The 19,589-nt window shown below is 41.5% G+C and overlaps 1 protein-coding gene across 5 annotated transcripts; it reads left to right on the top strand.

Annotated features, from left to right (window-relative positions):
- Window positions 1-242: 242 nt before the first annotated feature.
- Window positions 243-19,228, top strand: nek6 (NIMA-related kinase 6). Of its 5 annotated transcripts, none has more exons than XM_042508970.1 (10): window positions 243-553; window positions 7,406-7,503; window positions 9,446-9,586; window positions 10,875-10,937; window positions 11,159-11,266; window positions 12,780-12,888; window positions 13,310-13,423; window positions 13,607-13,701; window positions 15,745-15,858; window positions 17,385-19,228. In XM_042508970.1, exons 2-10 carry the CDS (start codon window positions 7,426-7,428, stop codon window positions 17,586-17,588), a joined length of 1,026 nt encoding a protein of 341 aa, XP_042364904.1. In that variant the 5' UTR covers window positions 243-553; window positions 7,406-7,425; the 3' UTR covers window positions 17,589-19,228. The 5 variants fall into 5 exon arrangements, with proteins under 5 accessions (XP_042364904.1, XP_042364908.1, XP_042364906.1 ...); XM_042508974.1 differs by having other exon boundaries at window positions 11,156-11,266; window positions 13,316-13,423; window positions 17,417-19,228; XM_042508972.1 differs by having other exon boundaries at window positions 11,156-11,266; window positions 13,316-13,423.
- Window positions 19,229-19,589: the final 361 nt, after the last annotated feature.

The raw sequence follows: 19,589 nt of genomic DNA, 5'->3' as shown, positions 1-19,589 counted from the left end.
CCCATACAAAATATATCCATATATAAATGATTCAATGAAAACCCAGCTTAAAAACCATAAAACGTATGAGCTCGGACTACAATTTACGGCTCTCATTTCAATAAATAGTTCTTTCTTCATGGTTGATACAAATCTCCCATTAGATCACACTCATATACTTACTCATATACCGATTCTTTTCTTTACTGTCTGTCACGTGTGTAAATATACTCAGATCAAATATCATCAAACAATGGCCCCATCCCACATGCAGGGGGCTGAGTTGAGAGAGAGGGAGCTGTGACGTTTGACCTACTTTTCAACAAACACTTGTCAAAGCCTCGCCACTCTTTACTGTGCCGAGTTCTCACACTTTGAAGTGTTTCTTCTCAATCACTAAGTTGTCCGCGAGATTGCGTGGTACCGTCCGCACGAGCCACCGAGACACAGCTAGGAAGAGACCCGGGGAAGGGGGTCTGTCTGTCGGAGTGGGGAGATTGCAACAGCGCAACACGGACTACCGTAACGTGTAGAAACGGTTTCAAGAAAGCAGGACAGTAGTGATTCTTTTAAGGTAAGACATGACGCTCTCATTATAAACAACCGTCGGTGACGTGTTAGTAAATGGTTCGCTCGCAGAGAGGTTATGCAGGAGTTAACTTTGTTGATATAACTTTGTGTGTTTGTGTGTCACGAGACGCCTCTCTGACAGGGTGCAGTCTGTTTAGTAAGTTTGGGAGGCTACTATAACCCACCTAGCATATATCTAGCTAGCAACACGTTAGCTGTGAGCTGTGGGAGACCATATGGAAATGATATTTACCCCGCTGCCCTTCTACGGAAACGGGGCTGCATTCATTTCTCATATCTGCTTTGAACGTGTTGGTTTGTTGTTGTCCCCCCACCACTTTTAAACAAAGAGTTGTATGTAGCCCGTGCCATGTCAGCCCAGCACTGCAAACTAAAAGACACTTAGGACAAAATACCATAACACTGAGACCGAACTTTAATCTCATTTCACTTGGTCACATTTTTCATTTCCATGTGGCCACTGTCAGGTCAACAAAAGCCCCAGCTACCCGTTAGTCCAGCTAAATGGAGTTATGATAGTGTTAATCGAAACATAATCCAGCTATTGAGATATTTATTTCCTCTCTGTGGGCTATTTCTTCATAACAGGAAATCATTGCAAGGCATTACTAACTTCTGCGGGGCACTTATTTTCTCTGAATGGCATTTAAAAATGGTTTTCTATAAAACAAATTTGTAATCACAGTATCATCTTATTAAAAGTAATGCAACTTTGTCAGTGTTTTTGACCCCTCAATGTAAGATAACCTGAGTAAGTTGGCTAGATTTCTTTCAAGACAAAACAAGAATAAATGCCCCAAAATTTAAGAAAAAAAAAACAATCACAAGAAATATATCTGAAAATTAGTAAAACAAACAAAAACAAACAAAATAACCCAAAATAAATAAATAAATAATAATAAAGAAACAAGGCATACAACACTTGAAAGACGTGGTTAAAATATGAAAAAAATATGTTACATAATTTAAAATATGCAAATATGATAATTAGAATATGATTTTTCCCTAGCTTTTGTCTTTATTTTTCTCTAGAAAATTTTCCCTGGCATTAAAAACCCTAGCATAACACAGCATACATCTACTATAAATCTACTAGTTTTATTTTTTATTTTTTGCAATTTGTGGAGCATTTCTTACCAAGTTGCTCATTGCCTTTTCCCCCATGTTTTGCAAGACATCACACCAATTTGTTTACAGTTCAGAGATTTAAATACTTGTGAAAGGCAGCACAAGAAAAGAAGTGATGTTGCTCCAGGTTTCAAAGGGTTAATAAAGTATTGAATATGGCTTCTGGCATAAAGTGTGATAATATTCAATGATAAACAACATTTAGAGACCAAGTCTAACTAGTACTGGCCTCTGCACCAGTGTTACACAGACAGACTCAAAACTTACATGTACTTCCTGCAGGAGCACAGCATGTGTGGTGAGGGCGGTATTAAAGGAGGGGTTGCTGCTAGTTATGAGGATGGCTGGGCATCCAAGGTCAAATAACTGGCTAAAATTAGTCACGTGTCAGCTGTGACACCGAGCCAGCGTCCTGTTTGACTGGGAGGACTTATTTGTATCCACCCAGCAGGAACCCATGTCTTCACACGTCCTCACTGAATATCTTTAACTGCCCCTTCCCCATTATTCTTTGTCATTGAGGTTATAAACAACTTTTGTTGTTGTTTTGTTGTTTGTTGTTCTCATTTTGAGAACTGAATGCGGTTCTATTTAGCAACCATTGGATGGAGATTGAAATTGGAAGCATCACTGAATGGCTGCCTGGGGCCCTCGTGAAACTGGCTGCATTCCCATGGAAACCATGCTGACTTGAAGAGAAGAAAACTGCTGGATGGTTTAAGCAGCCAAGTGTAGCCTGCAGGTTAAAGATGACGCCTTCAGTCTGGCACACATTCCTTTTTTCTAAAAATGTTGAAATATGAATTATGAACACACAAGCCAGAATTTTTCCTAGTCATGGTGTTGCAGGAAAAAAAAAAATCCCAGCAGCTCAAATAGCATTTTGATCACCAAAGTCAGTCTTCTATTATAAATTGTTGATCTGTGGAGGTTTTATATTTGTACAACCTTCCTTGATTTGAGAGAAACAATTTTAAAATGTATGATGTTATGACAATGTGAAGTTTATGGGTCGGGAACAGGCAGGCGGGGCCAGCAGGAGGAACACTGCTGGCCATATTCAGTGAGCAGCATACCCTGGGACCAAACCTGGAGGCTAGAAGTGTTGTTTGACATGCATACGTTAGGCAAGCAGTTCCAGTGAACTGAATAGGTGCCATCTTGGGTTATTATTTTTCTCAGTTATAATTTTGCATCTGTAGAATGGTGCAGGAATGAGACCTAAAGCTGGGAAATGAGTTAGCATTTTCTTAAAGTCCATGGGTATGTGGTTAGAAGCCTTAAATTAGGTCTGTGGTTAACACAAGTGTTTTGGTGTCACTTATGGGTGCCCTTCCTCTGTCCTCTGTTATCTCTGACAGAGTTTGACATATACCCCTTTCCCATCATGTCAGCTGGCGTGTGTGTGTGTGTGTGTGTGTGTGTGAGTGTGATGTCTTGTTGGTGTGTCCGTGTGATGTCATGGACAGGCAGGAGAACAGGTAAACAGTAGAAAGCAGTAGGATCAGAGGTCTTTGAAAACTTGTCAGTGGTTTCTTCTCTATTTATCTCTTACTTATTCAGTCTCTCTCTCAGACTTAGTGCAGATGTATCTGCACTGCTTAGAAGGAGATGGAGTGAAATTGTTGGTGGAGTGTCAGCGCATCTTGCCGGTTAAGCAGCTGAAATTACCACGTTCACCCAAGTGGACTTCCTGTTGCGCAGCGCTGCGGTGACACAGACTCTGTCCTGTGCTTGTTTTACGTGTGTTCTATGTGTTGTAAGTTGCTTTTATAGGCTGTGCTAGTTTTTTTCTTGTTTTTAAGTTGACTCTGGACTGTACGGCATAATGCTAACCACCGAAAAACTTTTATTGGCACTTTTTTATCCTGGCGCTGTTTTCACAATACCAAAAGCTACCTGCACGGGAGGGAAACAACCCGGCGTTCCCATATATGAGAGACACTTTGCTGTCTCTCCAAACCATGGGAGTCTCGCCACCCCTGGGCTTACCTGAGGACATACGGCGACCTGCAAACCCAAGGAGACGCCTCAGGAGAAGGGGAAAGAGAGGAGGAATCCGCCAGCGTCTCCGACGGCTGGGTAACAGGCCACCACTACCATCAATGACCCTCAGCAATGTCAGATCGTTAAGGAATAAAATGGACGAGCTGCGGATCAACGCCAGGGCCTTCAATGAGTACGGTGACTCTTCAGTGTTGGTGTTCAAGGAGACTTGGCTTCACTGTAATATTCCGGACTCTTTGTGTGAGGTGGATGGTTTTTCTTTAATCCGCTCGGACAGAACTGAAGCGTCGGGTAAGGGCAGCGGCATTTGTGTTTTTATCAACGACAACTGGTGTAGAAACTCAACTTGTCACTGCCTGGTTTTCATCAATACATCAAATGCGGGACAAGAGACAATAAAATATTAGATAAATGTTACGGTAACGTGACCAACGCATATGTAAACACCCCCGCTGTCAAACTTGGATCATAACACTGTACACCTTACCTTGTCCACTGAATGGAGTGTCTTTCAGGAGATGGTTTTGGATATTGCCACTGGATCTATTACAGATTATATTAAGTTCTGTGTGGACAATATAATACCTGAAAAGACAATCACCAGTTACCCTAACAACAAACCATACATAACTAAGGAAGTGAAGGACTGCATCAATCGCAAAAAAATTGCTTTTAAAAACCAGGACAAAATACAACTTAAAGCTGTGCAAAAAGAACTTAACATCATGCTTCGGGATGCCAGGACAAAGCACAAGGAGACTATTGAACAGAACTTTCTTACTATGAACCCTAGAAAGCTGTGGGACAACATGAAAGCAATCACCAATATGTCCAATGAGTTTAATGATTTCTATATGCGAATTGAAACTAATGACTTTTCCTCTGAACTTGAAGAGGTTCTAGAGACTCTTACTATTTCAGATCAGGTCACACACTTGGTGATTGAACTCTGCAAGGTCCAATCACTCTTCAAGAGAATCTGCACAAATCCCACAGGGCCAGACGGCATCTCTGCATTTCTCATCAAGATATGTGCTGAGGAGCTGGTGCAAGCTTTCTGCCCTATTTTCTAAAGATCTGTGGACCTGTGTACAATACCCACCCTCTGGAAAAAAATCAATAATCACACCTGTCCCTAAAAAACCCTGCCCCAAATCAAATAATGATTTCAGACCTGTTGCCTTAACACCTGTAATAATGAAATGTTTTAAAGGGATCATGGTCCTCAGGCTTAAAACGGAGGTTGATTTTTATTTAGATCCTTTTCAGTTTGCATATAAGCAGGGGCGTGGCACTGATGATGCTATAGTATCACACACCTGGTCACCAAACACCCGGAAGACCCCAAGGCTTATGCACATATGCTTTTTATTGATTTTAGCTCAGCTTTTAATACATTGCAACCTCACCTTCTGATGCAAAAACTCAAACAGATTTGTGTGAATCCTTTTATCTTGAGATGGCTCTCAGAACACAGCAAGTCAGAATAAATAAGGCCCTCTCTGAGCAAAGACTGCTCAGTACTGGTGCTCCTCAGGGTTGTGTCAGCTCTCCTCTTTATTCTGTACACTAATGACTGCAAGAGAATCCATCCAGAGAACTATATCATTAAATTCTCAGACGATACAGCTATCCTTAGCCTAATGAGAAGAGATAGCAGCCCCTCTGTTTATGACTCTGAAATTGAGAGGTTCGTGTAGTGGTGTGAAAAAAACTACCTTGTGCTTACTGTTAAAAAAACTGAGGAGATGGTGTTTGATCTCAGGAGTGTGGGGGATCATCAGCCTGTGGTCATCCATAGTAAACCCATCACACAGGGCAGCTCCTACAAGTACCTGGAGGTTCATATTGACAATACGCTTAGTAGGAGGACCCACGTTGAGAGCCTGCGCTCAAGACTGAATCAGCGACTGTATTTTTTACACAGACTTAAGAGTATTTGGAGTTCAGCAGAAGCTAATGATGTTGTTTTACTCTGCTGTACTCGAAAGCATCATCAGATATGGAATAACAGCCTTGTACGGTCATTTGTCTGTTCAGTTAAAAACACAGATAACTTGTCTAGTGCAGACTGCTATGAAAATCATGGGTGTTAATAGGCACCCATCTCTCCCAACAATCGATGGGCAGTCTGTTGTTAGACAGGCACAAAAAATAGTTTCCGATCCAACCCACATTTTCCACTCCGAGTTTAAGCTCCTGCCCTCAGGAAGAAGCTTTAGGGTCCCTCAGACCAGACTGCATCGCTACAAACATTCATTTGTGCCCATGTCCATTAAATTCCTGAACAATAGGTGATGTTAGATCTGCCATGAGGTTCTGCAATATGCCAGTATGCCACTGTTGCCAGATGTCTGCATTTTATGTAGATGTAGTGTATTGTTAGATGGATATACTGCTGCTGCAGGATGTAATGTTATGTATTTTGTATGACTTTTATGTATGTATTTATTGGTTTTGTAACTGAGGGACAGAGTCCAGGATGAATTTCCCTACGGGGAAATTAAATTTCTATCTATCTATCTATCTATCTATCTATCTATCTATCTATCTATCTGTCAATCTGTCTGTCTGTCCATCTGTCTAAGTATTGTGTTCACATCAATGCTGATTAGAGCGGTAAAAACCTGTGTCTGCTGCAGAGTCATTTGACCCGGGTGTGAATGCCAATCGTATGCATTCCCATTGTATTAAAAAGCCAGATGTTAGCAGGTTTGTTGTGCAGTGAGAATGAGGCTTTATAGAGTTTGGGGCGGCTCTGGAAGTAGAGTGGTGGTCCATTACTCACAAGGTTTGTGGTCCGATCCCTGCCCCTGCAGTCTACATGTTGAAATGTCCCTGTGCTACTGGTCTTCTATAGGTCTTAATGTGTAACTGCAGCAACAGAAAGTCTGCTTTTACTCATCTCTGCAGCAGCTGCTCATCTAATCCATGGATTTGATTAGCTGTAAATGATCCAACCACAAACTGATCAGTTATCCGTTCTGCAACTTGAACTCAACACTGGTGCTGAGAAGAACAAAAAAAAATCTCATGAAGCACTCTGTCTAAGTTGCGTTCACGGCAAGAGCATAGAATAGGGACGGTAGGGACAAGTCCCCACCAATATCCGGTGGCTACTGAGTTGTCCATTGTTGTTTTTCAGTGTCTAATCAAAGTATTCAATACTTAAAATGTTACCAGATCCCCTCCTCTGTTACAACCCTGCCTCCTTAGTTCAATATTGCTAATAGGATTGGCTTTGTTGTTTCTTGCTAACATATGAGAGGCTGTGGCTGCATCTGGCTCTGTTAACAAGCTGTGCGTCCTCTGAGCATTGTGTCGTTGTAAGTGCTTCCCACTTTTCAGGGAAGCAGCTGTGAACTGCACTTTACTGGGGATGGTGAAGTTACAATTTGTATGGATAATAAGCCACACAATGGTGGAGCGGCATATAGGTGGCATATGCATATTTAAAAAGTTAACTTGCTCAAAGAAAAGATACAAAGAATTAGAAAGGAGTAACTCCTTCATGTGCAGGAGCATGAAATGAGAAATGTCGATCTACAGGAGAATAAATATTAAAGCAATACAAAATGGCTGAGACTTGCCTTACTATATTATTTTTCATTCTATTTTCATATTTTGAATTGTCACCTGATGCCGTATTTTTGTGTTTTCCTTTTGAAGATTTTAACATGTATTTTCCTTGTTACATTAGTGGGTGGGTGTGATGCTAACATGGAGGCACAGAACAACAACCAGCCCACCTTCGACAACCACAATAACCTCTACAAAATCCCGGATAAGGAGGATCAGGTAGGGCATTTAACCAGTTCATTATTAGAGAGGCTTGATGAATTTGTGATAGAGAAAAGCAAAATGCTACTTGGTCTAAAATGTGGCGTCTCATATTTTCTAAGTTTCATAACATGTATGTCAAACCAACTCAGGGTTTCCCACACATTCATTTATTTGTGACGGGCCGTCAAGTCAAGTCAATTTATACAGCCCATTATTACAAAATAGACTGTGCCTTTAGTTTGTTAGGGCCTGTATCCACATAGTGTTTTTTCTCAGCGCCAGCATCTTTTCCCAATTGTTTCCAATGAGGAAAGAGTAGAGAAATAGTTCAGTGTCTTTTATCAGTGCATACTGGCTTTTTTGTATGGTTGATCCAAGCGCTTCTAGTTGAAAATCTCTGAGCTTTTCAGAAAGGCACTGGTGATGTCACTGCCGCTTCTTTAGCCTGGCTACTGCTAGGCTAAAAGAAAGACTGAAAAACCCATAATGGGCGCAGATTGGCAGGAAGACACTGGATGTTGCTGGTCAGTGTTGTTAGTGACATACTGCAAACTCTGTAAGGACAAAGATTGACCAGCCTTCTCTTACCTGCACCACTGTAACACAGAACAGTAAAGACTGCACCAGACCTGTTAACCTTTCTATATGTATGTGTAATATGTATTGATTTTGCCATCTTCTTTGTAGTTATTCCTGTTGTCTGCTATTTTGACTATTCAAAGCATTTTCACACTACGCGTCACATACAAGGGCGGCACGGTGGCTTTGTGGTTAGCACTGGTTAGCACAGCGAGAGGGTCCCAGGTTCGAATCCCGGTTGGAACAGGGTTCGGTCCGGGCGGGGGCCCTTCTGTGCGGAGTTTGCATGTTCTCCCCGTGTTTGCGTGGGTTCTCTCCGGGGTCTCTGGCTTCCTCCCACAGTCCAAAGACATGCAGCTCAGGTTAATTGGTGACTCTAAATTGCCCTTAGGTGTGACTGTGAGTGTGTATGGTTGTTTGACTATATGTGTTGGCCCTGCGATGGTCTGGCGAACTGTCCAGGGTGTACCCCGCCTTCCGCCCATTGACAGCTGGGATTGGCTCCAGCCGCCCGCGACCCTTACGAGGACAAGCGGTTACAGAAAATGACTGACTGGTGTCACATTCACCCATTCACACACACATAAGATGCCATCCTCCACTCAGTTTTTAAAAAATTCAAAGGCACTCACATACCGATGGAACAGCCATCAGGAGCAATTTGGGATTCATCATCTTGTCAAAGGACAAGACACTCCCAGCGTTTTTTTTAAAAGACATGCTAAGCATGGCTTTTGTTTCTATGACAACAATATCATTAATTAGGTATCTAATGTAACATTGCATCAACAAAGGGTTAACTACACAGCTAAAACAGGCTTACAGCACGTACACTGATCAAAACACAACACTCACAAGCAACAGCTGGTCTTTTCTGTCACTGATGTTGTATTTAATAACTGACAAATCGAATAGTAGCTAAAGGAGCTGCAGTAAAGTGACCAGTGCTTTTCAGAAGAGATTTTCAACTAGAAACGCTGGAGGCAGCTGCAGAAAAGATGCATGGCGCAGCTTTTTTTATTGTAGGTGACCGTATATGTTCCATCCTCCCTCAGAACCATTGAAAAAAGACGCCTGCACTCAGAAAAAACGCTTCGTGAACACAGGCCCTCAGGGCATAAAAAGATGTAACATATAAAACAAATATTCATACCTTTAACACATGACAATTATATTATAAACGATTTAAAGGATTATTTTGACATTTTGGTAAAATCATTTGCCATGAGGTTGCCAGACAGCCAGCTGAATAATAACAGTACGGATGTTTGCCACATAACACCCGCACAGCCACAACCACAAGATACAGCTTGTTCATCAGTGAGCTGGAGAGGTGCACTACATTGTAAACCTTTTAATATGGTGTTTTCTTGTACAGAAAAACATACCAGGCTGTAGGTACTGCTGCACTCTGTCAAACTTTCGTATTGAGAAGAAGATTGGTCGGGGCCAGTTCAGTGAGGTCTATAAAGCCACATACCTGCTGGAGGGACAGCTGGTTGCACTCAAGAAAGTCCAGGTAATGTACTCAGCAGTGTGTCAGGCACAGCTTCAGGACCTTATTCTAAATTCATACAGGTGCATTGTCAAGATTATGTGGTTTCATCAATTGGCCAATTTAATGTTGTAAATATTTTATGTATCATCAGAATTGCCTCTGGTGGCAAAATGTATATACTGGCAATGTCAGATGACTTCTCTGAACAAACATCACTATGAAGTGTAGTTGTTGCAAATCATCTGATGTCAAAATTATGTTAGAGGAGAGATGAGGAGTTTCGTTTTGAACCAAGCCATGTTGGTTTGAAAAAAGCTGACCTTTTAGAATGATGCAGACCACTTCATGGAGCGATTTTATCAAATAAGGATGTTGATATTAGCCTATTGAGGCTGGTGTCCGTCGGGCTCTACTTAAGTCCAATTGATGACATTTAGATTAGAGCCTGACCAATGCAAGTGTTTGGCTGGAATTGATAATTGGAAGTAGGCTTGGACGGTATCAAAATATTACTGTATACCAGGGTCTTTAGAAATCCCAAAGGTATGTTCATCAATCCCATTATAAATACAGGTGCTCCTCTTTCTATTAAACTTATTGTATGTAGTGCACAGCACGCACCACTACTGCACAGTTTGCTGTCTCTACTGACTGAACAGTCTGCTGTCTGTGACACCTAGTGGTGGAGGGAGAAGTTACAGGACTGTAAACTGCCGGTAGCCAAAAGGCAAAGAGAAACCGCGGAGAACAACTGCATGTTTTTTTACATCTAACTTGGTGAATTAAGTATTTATTTGGACCAAACTGGAGCTGGGTGATTGTTCGAACAGTGGACTTACTAACTACTACTACTACTAGCAAAAGTAACCAAGACGTATTGAGTGAGTTTTATTTTGTTTCTGTTGAGATTGAATATATATATTTTTTAATGAGTTATTGAGGCACTTAAGCCTTGTCAGACATTTGACTGAAAGAAAGTTGAATTTAAAAGGTGTACAGTTGTTTTTCTCTGTTTAATAAAGAAAATAGCTGTGTGAATATTACTTTACTTAACATTTTGTGGGTTTGTCTTATGTATTTATTAGTTTGAAAAGCTGAGAGTAGGGAGCTTTCTGTTAATGCTGCACACTTCTGTTGTCATCTACCTCATACCCCAGTGAATTTTTAGGCAGGTATGAAGGTAGGAAATATTACATACTGCCCAAGCCTAATTGGAAATTTTTACAAAAATGTTTGGCTCTTACAGAATTGTGACCAAGGCACATCTTTTGTTAGAGAATAAATGAATATTTACCCATGTATTTACCAGATCTTTGAGATGATGGATGCCAAGGCTCGTCAGGACTGCATCAAAGAGATAGATCTACTAAAGGTAAAGTGGATAAACCATAACCATTGTGTTCAGTGGATCAGCAAGAAAAATAATTGATTGAAAGGTATTCCAGCATCATTTGGAGGACAAGGCTAGGAGCACTGCATTTCCCACACTATCATTTCTTAATTGACAGCTGATGTCTGCTGTGTTAAAATGAATAAATGACAGATTACTGTCTGTACATAACCATTTGTTCTTCTGTTTATCCACTGCAGCAGCTGAATCATCCCAATGTAATCAAATACATTGACTCCTTCATTGAAGACAATGAGCTCAACATTGTTCTGGAGCTGGCAGATGCAGGAGATCTGTCCCAGATGATAAAGGTCAGGAATGACAACGTAGTCCCCCTGAAACTCACGGGTTTACTTCATCTTAAACAAGTAGACAGATACTTAATTTAAAAAAAATTCAATGGACGTTACATCCAGCAATAAAATTACTGAGAGATAGAGTTTGATAAGTTGAACAATGATGTATAAATATTTGGATTGAATTTAATGAAAATGGAAGGCGTCTCTGTATGTTTTTAAGTATGTCTGTCCTTTGATTTTGATTTTCTCATGCTTGCCTACATCAGTCGCACCTGGATCGCCATTAGGTGTGAGCTTAGCTAACTGTACTTTGGACCAGTAAAGCCGATGTAAAATCTTGAACTGGATAATTGTATTTTGTAAGCAAAATGAAGAGGAATGTTTTTTTATCTAAAGCTTTATTCCAGACTTCCACAGGAAACTGTATCCCCAAATCTGCCTCCCACTCACTCCTTATCATAGTCAAGTTATGTTTTTATTATGTGAGAAAAATTGTTTTAACTGTGCCCAGAGCTTAAATGAGCGCTTCACATTTGGATTTGGAGAGTACCTTGATATAGTTTCAGATAGGGAGATTTTTTAGCAGAGCAGGGTTTATGATATCAGGTCACAGGATAACTTCTCCAATTGTAACAACTTGGTAGTAGTGCCATTGGATAAAGACTCTTTCCAATAGAACATAGTCCTAATGTTCGCAGCCCAATAATAAAATTGCAAATTAGGGAGAGACAGTCCAACATTTTGACGGCACCTGCCGTGGCTTCTTCTGTAGGTCTTTTAAAAACTGTTAAGATGCCTTTTACAGACATTTCCAACGCGTTATCTTTCAAGTTATTTGGCTTGCTTTACTCATGTTGTGGTGACTTGTTTGGTTTTGTCAGGTTGGCTTGAGGTCCGATGGCTCGTGCAGTAATCAAAATAAATCAGTGTTTTTCAAACACACAGTCATCAAAAAAAGGCCCTTCAAATTCTTAAAACCAAATCAAGCCCTACGAGGCAAGCTCAATAAAATGATAAACAAAGTTTAAAGGTTTACATTAAACAGTTAATGATTGAGAACTGTGTTTTGTCTGCATCTTCCAGCCGCCAAACTGCACACAACTAATTGGCTGGGGTGCTGAGGGAGGTACAATCCCATTTAAATGGTATACCGTCATCACCACTAGGTGGCAGTGTCCTTTAACTATTTAGACAAAGTAAACATGCCTTTATGTATTTGAGGGATTTTCTTGTTCCAAATGAATCCTGATATCCGTTTAGCTACGGACAAGAAAAAAGGAATGGAAAAAGGGAAACAGGAATGCTTTGGAATATGAATAAAAATTTTGGCAGCACATTCATTTTGATTTTGTTGACTCTTCCGCCTAACAAATAGGCATATTTGGAACAAGTACTGCACTATTCCACTTAATTTAAAACAAAAGTTATCCTTTGTCTTGATGTGGTTCCCTTAAATATACTAGCGTCTTTCAGATATGCAATGTCATTTTGTACGGATTTACAACCCTGCCCTTTGTCTGTTTAGTACTTCAAGAAGAAGAGGCGCCTCATACCAGAGAGGACGATATGGAAGTATTTTGTGCAGCTCTGCAGCGCCCTGGAGCACATGCATTCACGTAGAGTAATGCACCGGGGTAAACAGCTACTCACACATTACTCACTCTCCTCTCCCTCCTACACCATGCACACTTCTTCATCTCCATGTGTGTTTCTACTGACAAATCCTGTCAGACATGTCTATGCTCAAATGGTACTCTCACCTCTGTTTTACTTTCATGTTTTTATTTTCCCTCTCATCCTCTTTTTTTACTTTTACTTTTATTCTACAGACCATATTCAACACTAGACAGTATGTTTGATTGTAGAGGACATAATGTAGTGTAGATACTGTGACCACGGCTGTCTTCATCTTTCTTTGCACAGCTTGCAGTGTTCTGAAAAGCTCTGCCCAAACATTTCAGCTTGAGTACATAAGTACAGTATGGTTACAATGCAGGGGTTTAAATGTGTGTGTGTGTGTGTGTGTGTGTGTGTGTGTGTGTGTGTGTGTGTGAGAATCAGATATCAAGCCTGCCAACGTGTTCATAACAGCAACAGGAGAGGTAAAGCTGGGTGATCTGGGATTAGGCCGCTTCTTCAGTTCTAAAACTACAGCTGCGCATTCCTTAGGTAAAGTGCATACACTACATACACCCCACATACATGCACACACAATCAAGTACATGAATGCCATATTCATGCAAGAACAATAGATTACAGCCAAACTGTATATTTTACTATTAAGTGCTTATATTATTCAAGATACTTTTTGAAGAAACTTATTTTATTTGTTTCTTATTCACTCTGTCCCAGTGGGGACACCTTACTACATGTCACCAGAGAGGATCCATGAGAACGGATACAATTTTAAGTCTGATATCTGGTCCCTGGGATGTCTTCTGTATGAGGTAAGCTCACATATACTCTGACCTTTATTGCCAGTATATGATTCAGATACATGATGTAGGGATGTCCCAATCTGATCTCATACATCGGACTCAGGGCCAATCAAGGCATTTTTTGACTAATCGTAATGGGGAATACTTAGCTTATGAAGTAACTGATCCTTTTTTCAACATCAGCTGTCACACAGTTGATTTATTTTCATGCACAACAACAGGGAGTGCAACCTTAAGTCATTTCCCCTACACTCAGCTGTCTCTGTCTACCTCCTGCAGCTCCTGTGTGTGTAAGAGTAGCGGCTGAACTCCACCCACCACAAAACACCTCACACCATAAACAAAAATGCAGTATGAGACTGTATAATAATAAGTATCTGATCAGGACTCAGTATAAGTAGATACTCAGATCGGGATCAGGGGCACAAAACGTGATCGGGACGTCCCTAATGATAACTTCCTCACCCTGAGCTTCTGTTTGAAGGAATCCAGCTGTCTGCATAGGCCATATGACATCTCACATTTTACCTCCACAACATGCACGAAAACTCAATTTTTCATGTTTTACATGCACACTCTGCAGTGATTGTGTGTTGGGCTGTGAGCGCTGCCAAGATGTGCTGCTTTGTTAGTGTGCTGCTTTCACTGTGTAGCAAGTGTCCTCATTGTCCTGAGGCTGCCGTCGAAAGAAGGCTCAAGGGTCCACTTCCCTTTTTTTGTTTTTTTTAAATCGTGTGTGTGTGTCCCTTTTTTTTTTATCATTGTGTCCCCTCTCTAAATTCACATGTTTTTGTGGGATCAATTCAGTCAGAGCTGATCAGATCAGATCAATGGATGAGAGAGCTGCTGCAGAGTGAATGAAAGCAAACTTTTTGACCTAGCTCAATGAACGGTTAAGTTTCACTTTGACTGTACGTGCTATTCTGCTGCGTCTATGCCCTTTATACGGGTAGATTTTAAGCCTGCTTGACTGTAAGCCTGCTGCACCTCCAACGGTGCCTGTTTGGTTGGCTGCAGGGTCATCAGCCGGGGGCCGACATTCACCAATGTTTTGCCCCTTGACCCGGAACATCTCCTGGTGGTGGGGAAGTGAACAGGAATGTCTCCCTGACAGTCCCTGCAGCCAACCTACTTCAGGACTTTTCAGATCCCCATGCCTTGTCCTGCCTCCTAAACCAGAGCCAAAAGCTTGCTTTTTCTGCCTCTTCGGCCACCTTCCTGGTTGCCTTGCTCAGAGCTCTTCCCTGTAGCCCCAGGTCTTTGAGTAGGCGTGTTGTTGAGCCCCCCCACAAATCCTAGGGTGCCAACTTCCACAGGATAGATTCTTGTGTTCCATCCACCTTTCCTGCACTCTTCGACCAAGTCAGCACATTTTGTCTTCTTCCTCTCATGCGCTGCCTTGGATCCCTCCTCCCATGGCACTTTGAGCTCGACTAGAAGTACCATTCTTTGGACTGTGGCCCACAGCACCATGTGTGGTCACAGTTTGGTGCTGGAGATCTCTGCTGGAAATGTAGCTGCCTACCCAGGTCCACTTCCATCCTCCACTCCACCTCTAGTGAGAGGAGCTTGGATGCTGGTCTTCTGTTGAAGGACTCTGTAAATCCCCCCTCCCTGAGGAAGTGGATCCTTTGTTGGTTCCTTGTTGGACTCTCGTGGCACGCCTCCAGCCTCCTTCCTTCCACCAGCTCCGCCAGTTTCCTCAGCATTTGATCATGCCGCCACCTGAACCAACCCTGTGTCAGTGCAGCCTTGCACCCTGCTACAGTGTGTTGGAGGGAGGTGATGGTCCCACAGAGGTCACAGGCCTGCTCTGTGCCCAGCCACACCCAGAGTGCACTTTGACAGTGGGGTGCAGTGCATAATATAACGATATATATATTTCAACAGTGCTCCTAATGAACTGTCCAGCTCTAAAAACTGAAATTTTATTTGTGGCAGGAAATGTTTGATTGTGGCGAGCCACCACAATTAAATGAACGTGTGGGAAACCCTGGAAGTGCAGAAATGCAGTCCAAACAAGTATTCCTCTCTTTGTCTTGCTTTCCACAGATGGCAGCACTGCAGAGTCCGTTTTATGGGGACAAGATGAACCTGCTGTCCCTCTGCCAGAAGATTGAACAGTGTGATTACCCTCCCCTCCCTCCTGACCATTACTCTGAGAAGGTAGAGCAACCCGAAACTGACTGTTCGGCCTCCATCAATGATTTATAGAATTCTCTGAGAGACCAAATGTTCTTTAAATAAAGGCATTGACTCAACCACTCAGTGCATGGTAACATAAATTAGTCAAAAACTAATTCTAACAGAATTTACAAACATGAATCCAGTTCATTTCTCTTTTCTATAATGAATCACTATTGCTTCAAAGGTAGGTCGTTTTTGAGGCCAGCTCCCCTCCGTACTGTACAAGTCATAACGTTTTTTTTTTTGTTTTGTTAATTGCCAATGTTGTTGTTGCTGTTGTTTATCTGTGTATGACATATTTTCTCATATTTCACAGAGCAATTGCATGTCTGTTTTTGCAGAACATTGTGATGTCACAGTAAAGTTGATTTTGCCTTTTGATACAAAATGCCATAACTTCATCATTATATCCTATTTGACATTTGTGTAAATTTTGGCATAAGTAGAATATGAATTCTAGAGTATTTGCTAAAATCATGTTTTGTGAGGTTGCAGTGAACATGACCATTGACCCGAACATTCTAATCAGTTCATCCTTGAGTGAAAATGAAAGCTTCTGGCAAAATTTAAAGAAATTACCTCCAAGCGTTTCTGAGATATAACCCTTAGAAGAATGGGACAGTGTGAGGTCACAGTGACCTTGACGGACGAGCTGACAACCTGAAAACATTGATGTTGCCACTGCAGAGACATAAAAAGTCCACCATCCAACAGCCTAAAACGGTCCTATTTATCTCTTGTGTCTTGTTAGCTAGATGTTCAGAGTGAGGACATGTTCAGACCTGTGGGGTGTACTATGAAGTGACATTTGTGGCTTAGCGAGGTATGTTGAGGTTATAGTCAGTTTCAACACCATGAAGGTGGATCTCTTTTAACCTGGCTAGACTGCAATGGTAACTTATGCTGCATGCAGAGCCTCCTCCAGGAGGTTCAGAGAAAAGAAGGTTTTCCTCAGTGGAATTGTGTTTGAGGACTGAGTAGATCTGCTTGCTTTTCCTGCCGATATTCTCTTAGTGATTCAGATTCTCAGCTGAGGAAATACCTTCTTAATGTAAACTTCTTGAGCAGAAACATTGTATTAGTAATGCTAGTAATGTTTTTGGAGCTTTTTTTGACACAGGAACCTGCATGGATTTAATTAGTAATGCAGGATATCTGAGCAAAAATAATGTTTTATTATGCCTCCGTACTGGCGATAGCTGTGGCTGGAAGAGTTACGCTTTCATAAAGGTGATATCTCAGGAATTCCTGGAAGGAATTTCCTCAAATTTGGCACAGACTTCCTCCTAGACTCAGCGATGAACTGATTAGATTTGGTGGTCAAAAGTCATTGTGACCTCACAAAAAAATTACACACAAACATTCACTAATTATACAAAATTCTAGACACATGTCTAATAAGATACAATTATTAAGTGATGGCATTTTATATCTAAAAGGTCAAAGGTCATCTTCAGTGTGGCATCATAATGTTGTGCAAAAACACTTTTCTGGCCATTACTCAGCACCTTCTGCATTTGGATTTGGTTATACACAGCTGCGGGACCTGGTCAGCATGTGCATCAACCCAGACCCAGACCAGCGACCAGACATCGTCTTTGTGCTGCAGTTTGCCAAACAGATGCACATGTGGACATCCAGCACCTGAGCACCATATCTGCTTCAAGCCTTCTCTGCTCAGTCTGAGGACTTCAGACCACTTGGCATAACATCTGCCTGGTCTCGCACTAAAGTGTTTGCCTTAGCCTCATGTCGACAGGAGGAAACCATAGAGAGACTCCACTCCTGTCCTGTCACAGAGACTGTAAAGAGCTGCGTTACTGGTGGAGCACTCATGGAGAGTGGAGTTAATGTCAGCACACTTATCAATGTGAGAGCTGACTGCATTTCTGCTCTTTACTGTAGCTATGGACAGAGAGCTGCGTCTCACTGCTATCCCCGATCTCTCCAAGCTGTTTTCTATCACTCCACAGGGGGTTGCATTCCAAGTTCATGCCCTGTGTGTCGGCTGAAGCTAGTGCAGTAGAGATTGGATATTCATTATTTAATCCATCATTGTAATCCTTTTTTGCCTATATTTTATCAATTTCAGTACATCATTTAGGGGTCTAAATGGACAATTGGTAAATTTGTAATTACTAAGACATATTTCTCCCAGAATGCAGCTCTGCCTATATGTTAGCTTGCTATGAGTCTGTTGTGATGGAAATCTGCCTCACTGCTCAAATATCAATATAAATATATATATACCAGACTCTTCAACCACATGCCATGGTCTTCATCAACAGATGGAGCTTGCTCAGCCGTAAGTGACTTCTCTGAAAAACAGCTTCCACAACTGAGCAAAACCTGTTTGCCAATGAGGACCATTAGATGTGGTTGAAAACTCAGGTAAAACTTCGTAAAATGACCTTGAGTCAAGATTGACAACTTTGAGGCACAATACTGTAATTGTCTGCATTATTTTTTGCCAATTGGGGGCAGCACAGTAATCTGAAAAAACAATATTGACATATTTGTTAGTAATATTTGATCTATTGACTCAGCCAGCAGACACAGAGAAACCCTATCATTCATTCAGAGTGGTGTTTGTATCCACCTGAATAATGGTAAATAATAAATGGACTGTACTTGTATAATGCTTTTCTAGTCTTTTCAACGCGCTTCCACAAGATATGTCACATTCACCCATTCACACACACATTCACACAGTAGTGGCAGAGGCTACTGTACAAGGTGCCACCTACTAGGTAGTAACCATTCATATGCATGTGCACGCATGTCCCCCTACACATCTGGAGCAATTTGGGGTTCAGTGGCCCAAGGATACTTTGACATGATGCCTGGGATCGAACCGCTGACCTTCCGATTAGAAGACGACCCACTCTCCCTCTGAGCCACAGCCGCCCCAATCTAAGTTCAAAAAGGAAAATCTACTTTCAGCTTTGCTTTGGTCCTCACCAACTCCTGAGAAAAACTATGTGCTCCACTCTGTTCACTAGCTAGTCTTTAACTTTGGGTCTTTTCCAGTACCGACTGGTGTCTTATATCTTATAAGATTCTACTGACTTGCGTTCTTGGAAATGCAGGATCTGGTGCCCCTCTTGTATCTCAGTCTTGACGATAACGATAAAGTCATGTTCACACTGCTGTAGAACAGGACAGTGAGGTTGTGAATATGCTTGGGTGGTATGTAATATTTAAAACCTTCCTGAAATTTCACCAAGGTATATGGTATATGGCGTTGCAACTGTGCTATGCTAACAACTCCCCCCCATTCCTCCCAACAGTGATAGCTTTTTATACTAATAAATACACAATAGAAACCCACAAAATGTTAATAAAAGTAATATTCTCACACCTGTCTTCTTTACTTGACAGAGAAATACAACTTAACACATTTCAAATTCAACTTTCTCTCGGTCGCGGAAGACAACTGGCTCATTAACTCATCATAAAACACAATTCTTTCAAACTTGACAGAAATAAAATAAAACTCACCCAAATCATCTTGGTTACTCTTGCTAGTATCTAGTTAGTAAGTCCACTGTTCCACAAATCACCAGCTCTGGTTTGGTCTAAATAAATTATATGTAAAAAACATGCTGCTATTCCCCACAGTCTCTCTCTGCCTGCTGGCTGCCAGCTGTTTACAGTCCTGTAACTTCTCCCTCCACCACTAGGTGTTGCTGTGTCTTTCAGCTCAGCTG

Source organism: Plectropomus leopardus, chromosome 20 (assembly GCF_008729295.1).
Source record: "Plectropomus leopardus isolate mb chromosome 20, YSFRI_Pleo_2.0, whole genome shotgun sequence".
In the NCBI taxonomy this organism is placed as follows: Eukaryota; Metazoa; Chordata; class Actinopteri; order Perciformes; family Serranidae; genus Plectropomus; species Plectropomus leopardus.
The sequence above is the reverse complement of the archived record's forward strand: the minus strand, read 5'-3'. Positions and strand labels throughout refer to the sequence as shown.